We start from the raw sequence: 17,037 nt of genomic DNA on the forward strand, positions 1-17,037 counted from the left end.
TTCAAGGGAATGGGGAAATAAGTCTACGCACATGCCAAAGCAATTACCGATATCTTTATTTCACTTGTGTTTATGGCTTGGTCATAGAAGTTTTAAAGCTAAGCAGAAGTCTTCTTAAAACTGATATTTTTATTTAAAAAAATCAAAGGGAAAACCATTTTTCTATATAGGGTTAGACTAACAATGATAAAATAGAAAAAAGATGTGAAATTATTCAGTTAGAACTAGGCAAAATGAATTAGATATGAAAAAAGCATACTAGAATAATAAATGGAAAAATCCTGTTTCAAAATATAAAATATCAAGAAGGTTTTACCTCCCTCTTCTATTGTTTGAGAACATGGCTTGGTGGACACTGAAATCTAATTGTCTGTTAGTGCTTTTATGGTTCCTGTGCTAATTCAGGTGGTTATTGATCTGTACTTTCGAGATAAGAGCCATGGTGGCAATATTACAGGCTAATTCTGCCAAATGCCTGACTGGCTTAAGCTTGACTCAGCCTTCCATCCTTCCGAGGTCAGTAAAATGAGGACCCAGATTGTTGGGGGCAATATGCTGACTCTGTAAACAGCTTATAGAGGGCTGTAAAGCACTGTGAAGCAGTGTATATAAGTCTAAGTGCTATTATTGCTATTGCTGCTTCCTGGTACAAAAGTTGAATCTCTTTGTATTCTTGGTTGTGAAAGGAGAGAAAGGAAGGAATTATCAACTCCCAATAAGTAGATCCAAATAATTCTTCTACACAGTTTTTTTTTTCCCCCAGACAACATCACAGTCTCAGAGTATTGTGTTATTCAGTTATTCCTTCCTGTATTCAATGAATATTAATTCCAGCTTGAATGGACACATTAATATCAGGTAGTTCAACACAGTGACTATATAGTATGTAGGAACATAGCCTTGCAAATAAAACTTGGAAGAAATGCTAAACCTCAGAACATTTTCAGTAGTTCAACGGTTCTCGTCTTCAAATAAGCAACAAATACATATTTTTAAAAAACCCATCTCCCTACTCTGCCTGGTCAACTGCTGGCATTTCTAATTTGCCAAAGGCAGTGAGGTAATTGACTGTCTTTATAAGCCTGCCCCAGTTCTAAATCCGTGTCCATTTCAAAACATTTTTGTGGCTTCATTCATTTTTAACAGGGTTAACAACTCTCTGAAGACAAGATAGAATATTTAATCCAAGGATGGGCAGAACAGAAGGGAATAACAGATAGATTCTACATTGCCAAAACTTATACCAAGTTGAAATAAGAAATCAGGAGTAACATTTTTGTGAGCATATGAGATCTATTCCTTTCTGGTAATCGAGCTAAATGACTGGGTTAAGAATTCTTTAATTTTATCTTCTCCCAGCTGCGGTTGTGGAAATCACAACATAATCTTGAAATTTATGCCTCATTAATCTAATCGTAAAACTCTTCAAGTCTTTGATAGCTCAAAAAGAAAACGGGAATAGATTCAATTAATTCTTAATTCAGAAATGAGATCAAGATTAGAGGAGGCATATTACTTTCTTTTTTCTATTGCAAGGTTTCCAAACCTCAGAAACCATGGCTTGTGTGGTTTAAACACAATTCACTGTCTAACGGAACCTTGGGAAAAAAGGAGACAAGGAGCTTTAATTAGAACTTCCTTCTTTCCACTGGGTTGATCTGCCTCGTTCCCAAATGCCTACCTTTTAAATAATGAAATGTTGTTTTTGTTTCAGAACTAGAGAAAGAGCTTGCCAGGAGACCAAAAAAAGTCTGCATTGTTAAAGTGGTGGGAACAAGAAACCTGTGGAAAAACATTGTTGTGCTCTGCATCAATTCGTAAGTATGGACGTGCCTCCCAGAAGGATTATTAAGAGCATCTCCGTAGGCAATGAGGAAAATAGGGGAAATGTTTTACCTATTAGCACCAGCAACTCCTGTAGCTTGGATGTTAGACTTTTGATTTGGAGTTGGAAGGTTGATTTTGGAGACAGGTTGCCCCCAGCATAATATTTTTATGTAAGGCATCTATTTATCTAAATAGTGAGGATGTTAAAAGTTCTTTAGGACCCATATTAGGAATGATTGCATACGCATATTCATCGTTTGGTGACCATGGCATTAAATGTTCTACCAACATGCCTGATGCAGATCTCATATCACTCAGCGGTACCTCAATTACAGAGTCTTTTTTAAACCATCAAACTGCCTGAGTTGTTTGAACAAGGGGTGTCTATGGAGATATCAACACACTGTGACAAGTCCCTGATTTCAGGAATTATCCAAATATTTGTTGCTCTTTTGATTGTGTTAACTGATGCGCTAATCTAATGTAAATTGTTCATTGTGGGAAAGACAAACTGTGAACTATGAAATGAAATAAAATTCTGCACCATCTAATTGTACATGACTTCTTGTTAGCCTTTAGATTCTGCAGTTCTTTGCTAGAGTAGAAAAGTGTCTTTTAGTTTAGTATTAAACAGAGAATTTGTTATTTGAATAGAATAGAATTATTTATTGGCCAAAAACTGCTTTTTTTAAAAAAAAGTTAAAAGTAAATTTATAATCCTTCTTAGTTGTGACCATTGGCTTCCATGATTTGGTCCATGATCAGTGAAATAATGTTGAAAAAAGCAGCTCGTTTCATATGGACAAGAATGCGGTTTCTTTATTCTGCACTGTTTCTTGTTCTTTCCCTAGCTAAGGAGGAGTACAATAGATTATGCAAACAATGCAGTTCACTTTATCTACCTAACATAAGCAGGTCTTAGAATATTTATATTTTAATACGAGTTTTCACAGATTTGGATATTTAATACCAGCAGATTTTAGACACTAAAGATTAAAAACAAAAGATTCCTATCAGGTACTACTAATTGCAAATTACAGCTACTCCATGCCAAGATTTGCTTAGATTCATGATGGAACAATAATTTTGCTCATTATAGATATATTGAGCAGAATTAATGTTCCATCATGAATCTAAGCAAATCTTTGGGAGTGCATTCATGTATAGTTTTCTTGTTGCAGGTTGCTTGGTTATTGCGACTATGTCTTTTTTCACAGGAGAGAGATTTCTCATGTAGGGGGTTTGAACTGTATGGCGCTGTAGCTTGCATGTCAAGTCTTGGCATGTAGAGGTCCACATACCAAGCTCTCCTAGTTGGTTCTAGAACAATACTGGTATGATAAAGCTAAATTTGGTCCTGATATCCAAGCAAATGGGAGAAATACATCATTTAGGGTCCTCCCCCACCCCATGACTCTTAAAAAGGAGACCTAAATGCTCCCGGATCGGACCGGATCACTCGATCCGGTAGCAATCTTGGCCCGTGGTTCGGCGATCCGGTAACGATGGCGGAGCAAAGCTCCACCCACCTGCCTGGGTGTCATTACTTCCTGGTTTTAACCAGGAAGTAATATGTTTTTTACCTTCTGCACATGCGCAGATGGTTTTGCGCATGTGCAGGTCTGCATGCCTGTGATGCACGCACACAGTATGTGCGCTTCTGAACCGGTAAGGAAGGTAAGTAGATTTCACCCCTGGCTAAATCCCACCTGATAATCCTAAGTAATCATTTACTGTGCAGTCATAAAAGGAATGGTTCCTGTTATTTGTCTCATGTTGTCTCCCACAGGCTGACTGGATATGGAATACACCACTGCTTTGCAAAGAGTATGATGGGTCATGAAGATATGATGTCCTTTACCAACAATTTTTATGCGGACTATTACACCATGGCCAGCATCACTCTGGTGTCCTGCCTGGCTATGTGCCCAGTGGTTGGTTTTCTCGGAAGAAGAGGGGGTCTCCTGCTTTTCATGATCCTCACTGCTCTGGCTTCTCTTTTACAATTGGGCCTTCTCAACTGTGAGTGTCAGCATCGAACTGTTGCAAAGCTTAGTTCAGATTTGTTCTAACCTAGGCTCCCTTAAAAAGCAGGAAGCAGAATCTTGGTCCCGGCAAAACCTCTTTTATTTATACGACTGTGCATTACTTTCATTCACAGTCAGCAAGGCTTGTCCAAACAGTTTTTCAAAGGAATATTTATCAACACACCTTATCTCACTTGGCAAGCTGCCATGTAACTTGTTTCCAAACGCAGTATAAGGCAAAACTTGGCACAGAGTCTCTTAGAGTCACGAACAGAACTTTCCACTCTTGAAATGACTGAATGAACGAATTGTTTCCTGCAAAAGCCCACTCCCTCATTCCTCTTTTGTTTCCTATGGGAGGGGCAAATTACCTCCAAGGTGTGGCTTTACTCCCAAGTCAACCCTGCTTTCTGAGTTGTTCTGAGTTGTTCTTGTCTTCTGGCAGCTCTGCACATGCACACACTGGGAATGAGCTCCAGCTGTTCCTCTGCCTCACTGCTGTCTATCTCCCTCTCTGCCTCCAACGCAGAGCCCTCATCCAAGCTTTCCCCAGCCCCCAGGACTGGCCCAGGTTCCTCCCCAACCTCCTTACTGTACAACTCTGCTGCCAGCTTCGCTGGTCACCAGTGGGCCACACTAAGATTCACCAGGCCCTGACTTTCAGATTACCACAGAGTTTCTGATTTATTAGTACCCTTAGTTAGGTAGAATTACTTCCGGTTTATTGCTACCCTGTAGAAAAATAAGAGAACCATCACAATGGGCAGTTAGAAGCCCTGATTATGAATAAAGGGGGGTGGGGAGAAGGAACAATGCAAATGTGCACATTTCTTTTTGCAAAGCTTAATAGAGTCCATGTATAGTACCTTGTCTTCTTGATTGTAGCTGATTGCCCATCTTCCCAATCTAACGTCTAGCAAGGCTATAGAGGGCTCTGTCATTAAGCAAAGTGAAGCAGCTGACTCTGATGACAGATGCTGGAGAAAGGAGTAAGAAAAACAGCACGATGTTCGAAGTACTGTGTGCTGTGCAGTTTACCTTGGATCCTTTAAGTCCATGTTAGCCATCAGTTGCGTGGAGGATGCTAGCCCATTGCTTGTGTGCTGAAGTAAAGAATGCCTTGCATCTGACTGGCTACTGTATTTGGCAATGTGCCTCAGACGGTCTTGGGCCGTCCTTGCTGTTTTGCTATATAACTTCCACTACAAGTAATCCTCTTTTAATAACTACCTCGTTCAGTGACTGTTTGCAGTATTGCCAGGGATGGAAAAGTGACTTAATGAGCAATCTAGCATTTACAACCTCTGCAAGTCAGTAAAGCAAAGGAAAACAGAAGCAACATCATAAGCACAGTTATGGTTTCACTTAGCAACCGCTTCACCCAATAACCAGGTTGCCAGCTCCAATGTGGTGGCTAAACAAGGAGTACCTATATCAAGTCTCCTCCAATGGAGACTTCCCTCATCTTGTATTACTGAGGCTGTTATCCATATGCTACAAAGGAAGTCACACTGTAACCAGCATTAGATGTTATAATTAAAGGCAGAAAATTCCATCACCTTTGGAGTATGGATAACAGGTAGACTGGATCTCATTATGACAAAACAAACCAGACCCTTTTAGTCCTTCTGATTTCCCCATTTGCTTCCTATGCAAACACATTTTCAATTACAGAGCCTTTCATATATATCTTGCCCTTTGGGGAAAGCACCATTATGCAAAGCTCAGGGGAAAAAAGAGTATGAATTATTGAACAACACACATTAAAACTATGAAGAAAATGAAAAGAAAGGGAAGCATAGTTAAATTATTGTACGCTGAAGCCATTCTCTGCATTCCTCCATATCTATGACTATCATTAAGTGTTATACCTTATAATTCTTGATGATGTATCTTTTCTTTTATGTGCATTGAGAGCGTATGCACCAAGACAAATTCCTTGTGTGTCCAATCACACTTGGCCAATAAAAAATTCTATTCTATTCTATTCTTTCTATCTTTGCAAACATTCCTCACTTCTACCAAATATCCATTCACTTCTTCATACTTCTTCCTTTTGCTCCTGAAATTTCTCACCTCTCTTTTCTGAAGTCCATGCAAGCATGACTTTCTTTGGTTTCATTTTGCCCTCAATCCATTCACACTTTATATATTTCTTTTGTGATTTGATTTGCATTCTCTACATGGCCAAATCATCAACATACTTTTGTCATGATGCTCATTCACTGAATACACATTCAGTCACTACCCACTCAACCCTGACTCAGTCTCTTCTTCTTTTGCATGCATTCTAAGAACCCTATTTCCACTGCGTTCAATTTACATTGTGTTTCCCTTGCCCTACCCTATTCTCACATATAGCAAAGCAGAAGCAAGTTCTAATATGTAGCCATTTTTTACTTCTTTTGATAGCCTTTCATTCCTCACATCAGAATGCCTTTTACCAAATACTGCATCTCTACACTTGTATATCACAGTGTTGCTTTAGATATTTTGGTCAGGGTATCACAAATGCCAGTTTTATCCCAGGTACGGCAAACTATTCTATGCAGTCTAGGATCTCTGGATATCTCCTTACAAGCTAATATACTGACATCCCACTAGCTCAGGGATCTGCAACCTTAAATACTCAAAGAGCCATTTGGACCCGTTTCCCACAGAAAAGAAAACACTGGGAGCCACAAAACCTGGGTGGGCGTGGCCAACTTGATGTCACTCACTTCCACCAGTCACATGACACACCCCCTAGCCATGCCTACCCATTAGGGCAGAGAACCCATTGTTAAAAAACACCGGGAACCACAAAATCCTTTTGACATATCTCTCTCTCCTCTCCCTCCCTCTCTCTCTGTATCTCTCTGTCTGTGCCCTGACTGCTTCTCCCATCCCCCGCCATCGCTCTTACCTTCTCAGGCCAGGCAAGGAGTGACTGGGAGGGGAGAGTGAGGGGCGGGGCCAGCCACTGGTGGGATCACCTGATAGGGAGCCACAGCAGAGAGCCCAAAGAGCCACATGCAGCTCCAGAGCCGCAGGTTGCTGACCTCTGCACTAGCTAGAAGGCTCATGCAGTGCGCTGACAGACTCCAAATGCTTCCTTCTGAGAGAAAGAGCAAAGTATAAACTGATAGTTGTGCCCTGTGTAATTGTGGTTTGTGGTAAGTCATGCAAGCTGCTAGTTATAACCAACCATTTTTTATTCAAGGTTATCATTTTCTGTAGGGTTTAGGTTGCATCACATATATAGTAGCCAAATCTTGGATCTCTGCAAGATTCATTTTCTATAGTCTGTGTCTAGTCTGGATAAATTCAGAGATTGGGGAGAAAGAAAACATTGGCTGATGACACATTTCCATTTCTGCCAGAACTATCCTGGGATTTAGAGATTATGCTATTTTTAATGGAAAACATCTCAACTCCTTTTGTGTTAATTTGAATTTGGCTGAGAAGAGCCGATGCTGAAATCACAAGATCCCACAAAACCCTCACCTATAAATTACCATTAGCAGATCATAGTGACCAGGATTCATCTTTGACCTCTACTTTTAGTCCAATACCATTTTCTCTTTTCAAAGCCTAAATTAATGTTGGCCTTGTGTGCCTTTTAGTAACGCCTCTGAGATTGTTATGATCAGGTGATTCTGTCGATGAAATATGGCATCAAGCTTTTGGAAGGCATATTCTAGCAGAATTTCCACATGAGTTATGCCTACATCAAACTTTGAACATACCACATACAGCTCTTAGCAGATGGATAAGGATGATTTTTCCGGATTTGGAAGCTAAGCAGGATTGTAGACATTTCATACATGGAAGGAAGAAGAAAGAACAGTAGAGAGTCTCAGCCTGTAAGAAGAAGACAGTATAACAAATAATTTCCATTCTATTTCTCAACTCATGGGTATTATCCATGTAGACCAGTGTTTCTCAACCTTGGTAGCTTGAAGATGGGTGGACTTCAACTCCCAGTTGAAGTCTACCCATCTTCAAGCTACCAAGGTTGAGAAACACTGATGTAAACACACAGGTCAAGCTTAACTCCAAGGAAATGTTATCTTCATATAAATGCAAATGACAGCAAAGCAGCTTTGTAAAACTTTATATCTGGTTATATTACATAGCGATATGTAATATAATATATCTGTACACATTACATATCTGTATATAACATACATAGTGTTGCATAAAATAATATTGAAATAACCCAAAGATGTCTTGGAAAACAGGAAAAGAAATGGAGATCATGTTTCCACCTGCAGACATTCAAGAAGGGTTGAGTCCTAAGATTTACAATAACTGGATTTTGTGGGCGGTCCCTTCCAGTAAAACTTGCCTAAAAATCTCAGAGTTTTGTTTTTTAATACTGAATCTGTTTCTGTCTGGTATTCTCTCTCTATTTTCCCTACATTATCAATATAAAAGCTTTTGTTGAGCCTTTGCATTAATTCTAGGCCTGGAATCCTTTACCATTATGCAGTTCATTATTATAATCTCATTAGAATTCTATCTTTTTATTGGGAATTGGAGATTAAATGGCAGGGCAGGCTGTCTTGGAAAAGGATATATTTCCACTTTATCAAATCATTAAACAACAAATGTGCTGGGGTAGTTAGAGGAGCAATTCTGCACTGTAACTTTTCAAAACAACTGCTATTGGATGTGTGTTTTTCTTCATAAGTTCTTTTTTCTTTTTTTGTTTCCTATGTTTTAATCATCTTCTCCTTCGGAATCCAGTGATAGGAAAATACAGTCAACTTCCAGACTCAGGTATAGTTTCCAGATCAGTTTTAGTATATGGATTTATTTAATGTTAACAAACTTTCTTGCTCTCGGGGTACATTTCAACTATTTTAAGCACTGTTAGTCAGCTTTGAGGGAATCCTATTTCACTCATATCTCCCCCTTATTTCAGCATAGATTTGTCCCTTGGTTCCATTTAATTTCTATTGTTGTTGTGTTTTAACTTCCCCAACAAGCATGCTTTTAAATCGGGGGTGAACAGGCAGAAATCTTGTTGGTCAAGGCACTCCCACAAAACTCCCACAAAATTTCAGGTAACAAAATGGATGAAAACATCAAACATATGGGGAATAACTACAATATCTGTAATATTAATGCATAATAAATTTTAATCTAATGTAAATTTAATTGAATCAAGTTTAGACTTTCTCCTGGCTGTGTCTCCTTTTTGGAGCACATCCTTGGGCAGCTCCACCTCCTAAATTTGCACCTCCTTGATTTTAATGGCATGGGAATATCTATTTTTTGAGCCCAAAGGCATATTTTACCTGAATGTGTAACTATGTCCTGATTTTTCTCTTGTTAGACTAATTATAATTACATAAGAATGGTCACTTTATTTTCAATACCATGCATGGTAAAGGCAGATTTATCTCTCCATACTTCAGATGAGAGATAAGAGAGCCAGTTTGGTGTAATGATTAAGGTGCTGGTGTAGAAACCAGGACACTGTGAGTTCTAATCCCGCCTTAGGCACAAAGCCAGCTGGGTAATCTTGGGCCAGTCATACCTTCTCAAGCCTGGGAAGAAGGCAATGGCAAGCCACTTCCAAAACCTTGCCAAGAAAACTGCAGGAATTAGTGCATGCAATCATCAGCAGTCAACATTGATTCAAAAACACCAATTCACAAAGGCAAACGAACGTGCATAATGGCCCTCATGTTGCCTTACGCTTCCTCTTCATTACACTCTCCTAAATATGTACAAGAGCCAACAGTTGTAGTGGGTAGAGGGCACTTTGAACAGGGAGCTGTCAGTCCTTGAGAGCTGAATACAAATGACATATTTGCATGTTTCTAAACAGGTATGAGTGACACTGTAAAGGACAAATTCTCCATTACGTTTTCCATCGTGGGGATGTTTTCATCGCACGCAGTTGGAAGTCTGAGTGTATTCTTCTGTGCAGAGATCACCCCTACAGTAATAAGGTATTTCAATAAGAGTTCATTCTACGAAGAAAACACGTTTTGAAGTTCCATCCTTATATAGACTCTGGTCCTCTGATCAACTAGTTTTAGGGTTAGACATTTTGGGGCAACTAAGTCTTATGATTGATATGTAAACTTCCAAAAACTAGTAAGGACATTGTTTTGTTGTTTTGTATACCACCTGTGATTAGTCCATACAGTAACTTTGATCCTTAAAGCTAATGAAAGTAAAGCTGGCTACTGTTTGCTATAATTGGAAATGATTGTGGTTATTCTCCAGTTGTCCTCTGCATTTCTGTTTTATTTCTGTTTAATCTATATTCCAGTCAGTGTACATAGCCCAGTGTCTCTTTGAGCCTCATAAAATGATTTGAGCTTGGGGAATACCAAAGATTTCAGTTATCAATGAATTAACAGTATAAAAATTATAAAATAGTCAGGGAGCTTTTTAGTTTAATGGAAATTTTAATCTGTCTCTCCTTAAGCCTTGTCTTCAAGTCCAATCAAAATGCTGGTTTTGAAGGGATTATCACAACCGTATACTTTTTAAAAGATCTTCGCCATGCCATAGTGTTCTTCAGAATATTGCCAAACCAAACAGTTAGCTCATTATTGTTCTTTTTACCTGGTTTTGTGGTCAACCATTACAGGAGTCTGTACGTAAGAAGCAATATGTACACTTTTAATCAATTCATAATGATGAGATCAAATTGTTGCATACATTATCCTAATATTCTCTTATCAGTACATTTTAAAATAAAAAAACTCCCTCTCACCATCATATGTTTTGAAGAGTCATTGAGTTGTTGCAAGGGGAAGGGCATGAGGCATAGTTTTTTGGAGGGCTATGTGATGGCTTAGGATTTTTGTATAAAATAAAGGTGGATTTCATAATTTCATTGCTAGTAGTTGAATGCTCTGTCCAGTTTTGGTGGCAGCTGCTGGGTGCTTTGTGATTACCATCAGCTTTAGTGAGATCTTGCATTATCTAGTGGGTGTAATCTGCCGAAGAAGCTTCACTGAAGGAGAGCCAATGTGGTGTAGTGGTTGAGGGACTAGCTAGGCTTGGAGAGAGACCCAGAACCTTGTCATCCCGTATGCATGTAAGTCTTAAGGGTGACATTGGACCAGTCAGGTCTATGACAGTTCGCCACGGCCAACTTGCCATGGCCAACTCGCTGCAGGACAACTTGCTGCAGGACAAGTGTTACACTAATATTGAAGAAATAGTGGAATAGAAGCATTAAAGAAAGGGTGCCAAAGGAGGGGCAAAATTAAATGTGAATGAGAAAAATTAAAAGAATTTTTAAATTATTTTAAATAATTAAATTGAATTGTTGAATTGTCCTGCAGTGAATTGTCCCATGGCAAGTTGGCCATGGCAAGTTATCTGTGGTGAGTTGGCCTTGACAAATTGGCCAAGTTGTCCCATTCCAGGACCAATCATCCCACTCAATCTATTTATCCCTCCAGATATCTCTGACTGGATTTAGTACTTTTGACTATCAGATCTTTCCTAAAAATTTAGGATAATAAATTGCATAAAGAAATGATAATGCATGCATTGTTCCAAGTAGTACCAGTGTTCCTGCTAATACCGATACTGTTATTATTGTCACGCAGTCAGCCAAATGTTCAGAGTGGATTTGGCATTTTTATCCATCTATCAAGTCTTTTCCAAGGGCCTGGGATAGGCAAATATGAGTGTGCTAAAGGTATTGTCACAGAATGTAAGCTGTTCCAATACCTTTAACGCATGTATTATTGCTGTTATTTTGCCTGCAGCAAATGAGATATTAGCAATTATATTAGACTTTGCATCTGTATTGCTATCATAAACACTGTAGTTACGGAGCATTGTAAATATTAGTGAGAGGATGGATATACAATTTTTTGCATACTGTTATTATATAACTTTGTAGTAAATCAAATTAATATTGGAGGAGAGAGGATTAAGCTCCCCTTAGCTCTGCTGATAAAAGGAAAACATTGAAGGGCATAAAATATTAAATTACTTTCTTGCTAAAGTTATTAGGAAAATATTTTTAGGTTTATTTGGGATATAAACCCAGTTGATTTTCAAGAACGGCATAACTCAAGTTGAAGTAATATAAAATCTTCTCAATACCCTATCCTTTACAAGAAACCTGTGTCGTTAAAATTGTGTTTCTGGGTCTTGATTTTTCCTGTTCATTTCCCTCAGCTGTATAATTTTACTGGCTCCAAATTTGATGAAGATAAGCTCATAAAAACATTTTTAAACTTTCAAAAATCAAAGGTATTGACTAGAGGGGCAATTAACGACATTTATTAAAACCTGAGTTGTTACAAGAAAAGGTCTGCTGTGACAACTTCAAACTGAAATGTAAAGAGAAGTGGAGATCCTTTGATATAGTCTCATTCATTCAGATAGATCAGAGGTGAGGAACTATGGCCCCTTTACGATTTGTGGACTTCAATTCCCAGAATTCCTGAGCCAAATGGTTGGCTCAGGAATTCTGGGAGTTGAAGTCCAGAAGTCATAAAAGGGCCATAGTTCCCCACCCCGAGATAGATACCGTTCCCTTAATTCTGGTTGCCTTTTTTTTTTAGCTTCTAGCTGCTAAGTAGTTAAACATCTCTGAAGAATCCTAATTCCACATTACAAGGGATTGATAATAGATGTGCGTTCAAGCATTTAGCAAAGTGAACACTCTAAATCTCCTGTAGTATTTTTTGGTGTGGAATAATTATTTTGGTTACTGAAAGCAGAATTCTTTTTAATAGGATGAGACTTATGAGGGAAGAAAAAGGTTCAGTGAGGGTACAGGTGCTAAGAAGCTGTTCCCCTTTGAAACATTTCTCAATCTCTTTACCCAGATCGGAATGTGGGCAAAAGGAACAAAATTGAAATTGTCTCAGCTAAGAGTCTGTTCTTCTTAGCTTCACTGTTGTTTCAGTGAAGCTTATCAGTGTGTGCTGTGACAAAGACTGTGCTTTTCATCTAGCTTGCTAATTCGGATGGAGAGGATGATTGCCCAAAGTCATCCAGCTGGCTTCTGTCCTACGGGAGGACCAGAACTTGACTCTCCCTGTTTCTAGTCCAGCACCTTTATTACTATACCACATTTTCTCTCTTCATTCCAGATAGAAAAACCTGGATTTATTTTGCCCTTTTCTTGATTGCTTCTGTAAAGAGGACAAGGAAGCTGAAAGAGAATCACCCCCAATAATTTCAGAGATTGAGAGAGACAGCATTCAGAATGTGTGAGAGAGTAATCCCTGAAATTATTTGGGAGTGATTTCTCATTCGTATTCCATGTTCCACTGAAGTATATGTGTATATTCCATGAAAGTATAGGAGCAGCTTTTAGAAACTCCCTAAAGTGTGAATATATAAATAAAAACATTTTTCATCAAAAAAGCCTATCTTAGAATCCTGACAGAGCCAATATATTAGTACAGATTCCTGATTTTAAGCACTACTAGAAGTCAATGGATAATAAATTCCACAGACTGAATTTTAGGAGATGAAACAGTGATCACTTGATCTCAAGAGGGCTGTTATAGAAAGATTTTTAAAAATATGAAGAAAACGGCAGATACATTTATTTGGTACCTTCCTTACCAAAAAAAAAAAAACCTTTGGAGGCTGACGGTAGATAAAAGATAAGTAAATGTGGATGCAACAAAAGTATCTGAATTCATGGATAGTATGGAAAATGTGGATAGAAATTGTTCTGTCTTCCACTGTTTGATCAAAGGATGGTTTATTCTGAATAATGTGTTAAATCCAGAGAGTCAGACTTAGAAAATATTTTTTTTAAAAATCAGTGAGAGTTTGCTTGTGATTAAAGCCTCTGTCACTGCATTTGTTATATTTGGATCTAAGCCAGTATTGTCATTGATCTACACATTCATGTGTACTTAATTCATTAGCTAAAAGAAACATTTTTTAAAAAAATGATAGTTCCTGAAAGACTTTCAAATTTATAGTGGATATAAAATGTGACAATGAAAAGTGAGCAGGCATGCCGATTAAGAAGCCTGTCATCAATATATCTTTTTCAGTAATCTGGCTCCTTGCTTTTATATTGCTTATAATATAAATTTGAGGAAAGCTTGCTCTCTAGTGATAACACGAAGAATTACATAAGTTCCAAGTTTCTGTTTTTGGTAGGATAGAAAACAAAGATTGATCAGTGAAATAGAAGAATAGTTAATGCATGTCCACATACAAATACACAGAAAGAGGGAGGGCATTTTAAGTTATTCTATTAATTTTAATAACATATTTTACCTATTTTTGGATTGTACTTGATGATAAATGCAAATTTAAAGCAGACAGCGGAACACTTCATTGTGATATTTCCTCATTTCTGCTGATTATTGCTAAAACTGAGTTATGAAATAATTTTCACCTATATGCAACCATTCGGTTTTATGTGTATTTTACTCAAAGATGTGCAAAGTATACATATACAATAAATCACAGGAATAGAGAGTATTAAACATCTAAGCAACAGGCTTGGCACAATAAGACTTTCTTGAGTAAAAATTGATTTGATTTCTGAAAATATTTCTTGAAGGAAACGTTCAGATTCCATGACTGTTGCTATTGTCAATTGTTGTCACTTATTGTCACTTGTTAGCCAATCAGATACTCCTTTTGCTTTTATGACCCATGCCAACCTTGGCAGAAGGAGACCAACAAGTGAACATAAGTCCTCAGTCTTGGCTATGGTCCATCTTTAGTTCTCTCATGTATTGTGTAACCAAATATTTTAAAAAGTGAATAGTAAGAGGACTATCTTGGCTTCTATTGGGGTCAAGGATAAGAGCCTTGATAGTACAGGGGTTTAGTGCACCCTGTTATTAACACAGCTGCCTGCAATTTCTGCTGGTTCGAATCTCTCCAAGGCTCAAGGTTGACTCAGCCTTCCATCCTTTCTAAGGTAGGTGAAATGAGGACCCAGTTTGTGGGGGCAATAAGCTGACTTTGTATAAAATATACAAAAGAATGAAGGCTATTGCTTAACGCATTGTAAGCCGCCCTGAGTCTCCGGAGAAGGGCGGCATATAAATCAAATTAAAAAAAAAAAAGGATATAATTGGGTGGACTTTTATATTCCGGGCAGATGCTGGAAAAATTGTTTGGGACGACTAGTTGCCATCATTATTATAATTCAGTTAAGTAATTAAAGGGTTCTTTTCCATATGTGTTCCTCTTATACTTTTATTGTGATCCTTCAATGGTTGCAAATTGTGATGGGTTTTTTAATGTTAAAAAACATTTTTATATATTTGATGTTAAACAAAAGTATTAGATAAAGTAGCCGAATTGAGAGATAAGGAGGAGGGGCTGTGTACCATGAAAGCAGATGCTCAAGTGCAGCTGTTCTGATGTTATTCCCATATTGCATGGACAGTTGGCCTCTACTGAAGAACTATGCTTGCTTCCACAGGGGTGGCGGCCTTGGCCTCGTCCTGGCTAGTGCAGGCTTTGGGATGCTGACAGCACCCATCATGGAACTTCACAACCAGAAAGGCTACTTCCTCCACCATGTGATTTTTGCTTGTTGCACCCTCATCTGCATCATCTGCATTCTCCTCTTACCAGAGAGCAAAAACCAGAACCTGCCAGAGAACATTCCAGATGGTGAACATTATACCCGGCAGCCTCTCATACCACATAAGAAGGGGGAGCAGCCCCTGCTGCTGACGAACTCTGAACTTAAAGATTACTCTGGCCTCCATGATTCGGCAACCGTGAATGATGGGGTGACCGAGACCGTCACTGCCAACGGGATGAAAGCAATGTAGTAGTAGGAGGAGGAGCATTTAGCTGTGGGTTTGCTTCTCGTCCAAGATTTAAAAACCATTGAGAAGAAGGGATGGATATACAGGGAAATTAGACTCTGCTGCTAAAGCCACTTCTAGAAATCTGTGATGGGGATACAAATTGCTTTGAGGCACAGTAATGGGGGGAAATGCATCTTCAGAAAAACTGGCTGGAGATCACTGTCCATTTTTTTTTTCCTGCCATGAAATAGTTCTATTTATTTTGTTGATTTTCCCCATGAAAGCACTTTATTCTGTTCTTCTTCTCTTGTTGACCATAAATATGAAGCCATGTTACTCTCAAGAAAAGCAGCCATTCCAAGAAAGAAATCATGAGGTGGTATGATTTTGGTTTCATTTTATTGTTTATTTTTGTGTTTTTACTAGGGGTATGAGGCATCTCTTACTGCAACAATGAATTTGTTGGCTACTGACATTTTGAGTCATCTTTTTTTTTCCTTGATCTCTCCAGATAATTTAATATTTCCTCCTTCCAACCTCCTAGTCCTACCTACTGTGAAAGTGTGCACATAAAACTAAATTCCAACTGTGTTTTAAGTAGCAGAAAGAAAAGTTTGGATCAGAAGCCCTAGGGTATTTTTAACAGCTCTTAATTTAGAAGTTGAGGAATCCACATGTAAATTGCTGTTTACAGTAAAAATAAAAAGCACTGCACAAGGAGGTAATTTCTTTTTCAAGAAGTTAAATGGATAGGGTTTTTAAGTGGGAAAGATTTTTATTGATGATTCTTTCAAGTGTCTGCTAATTAAAAACAAGAAGCCATTTCAAAAAGCCCTACTCGAAAATAAACACTATCAAGAATTATTTTTTAACTTCAAAAGAAAGAGGTAATGCTTTTTAGAAAATTACCTCAAAGCTGAGAAGGGGAGAAATGATGGCAAAATCTGGTTGCCCCAGAAGCCATGGGCTGGAATTCTAGGCAGCCCCAACATCATCCTTGTTCTAAGGAATGTTTGATTCTGATGGATGAGTGCAATGACTTAAAGATCAAGTTTAGGGGGGAAAATACAGGCAAAAATGGGAAGCAACTGATTGAAAAGGCCCCTTTAAGAAGATTTTGGAGCACCCTCCATGTGACATCCAAAGTAATCATTTTTCTAGGTTACATATATTGTCAGCCAGCTACCCTTTTTATTATTGAAACCTTACAAAACAGCCGCCATAAGTGCACCAACACAAAATCCAAAGTGCTCTTGTAGGATTCTTCATTTTTTTACCCTACAATAAATAAAAGCCAAGACCCATATGATCACTGGGGCTAAAATAGATTCTTAACTCCCTGGTCCTAAGTAAACCTGAAGGTAACTGCTCTTGAAACTCAGCTGCTTCTCCATCAGCTGTGTTTAAGAGCAGGAAGCTAATGAAACAGAACATCTCTTCCTTCCTCTTCTCCACAG

General features: G+C 38.4%; 1 protein-coding gene across 1 annotated transcript in view; it reads left to right on the forward strand.

Moving 5' to 3' along the window:
• Positions 1-16,328, forward strand: part of SLC22A23 (solute carrier family 22 member 23) — a 91,377-nt gene extending 75,049 nt beyond the window's left edge. Inside the window, exons 6-10 of the mRNA XM_070942537.1 lie at positions 1,715-1,817; positions 3,617-3,849; positions 8,586-8,618; positions 9,676-9,799; positions 15,244-16,328. Coding sequence (XP_070798638.1) covers positions 1,715-1,817; positions 3,617-3,849; positions 8,586-8,618; positions 9,676-9,799; positions 15,244-15,601 — 851 coding nt within the window. The 3' untranslated portion in view covers positions 15,602-16,328. The remainder of the gene's footprint in view (positions 1-1,714; positions 1,818-3,616; positions 3,850-8,585; positions 8,619-9,675; positions 9,800-15,243) is intronic.
• Positions 16,329-17,037: the final 709 nt, after the last annotated feature.

Source organism: Pituophis catenifer, unplaced genomic scaffold, assembly GCF_029215685.1.
Source record: "Pituophis catenifer annectens isolate HBS135680 unplaced genomic scaffold, rPitCat1.0.hap2 SCAF_3, whole genome shotgun sequence".
Lineage (NCBI taxonomy): Eukaryota > Metazoa > Chordata > Lepidosauria > Squamata > Colubridae > Pituophis > Pituophis catenifer.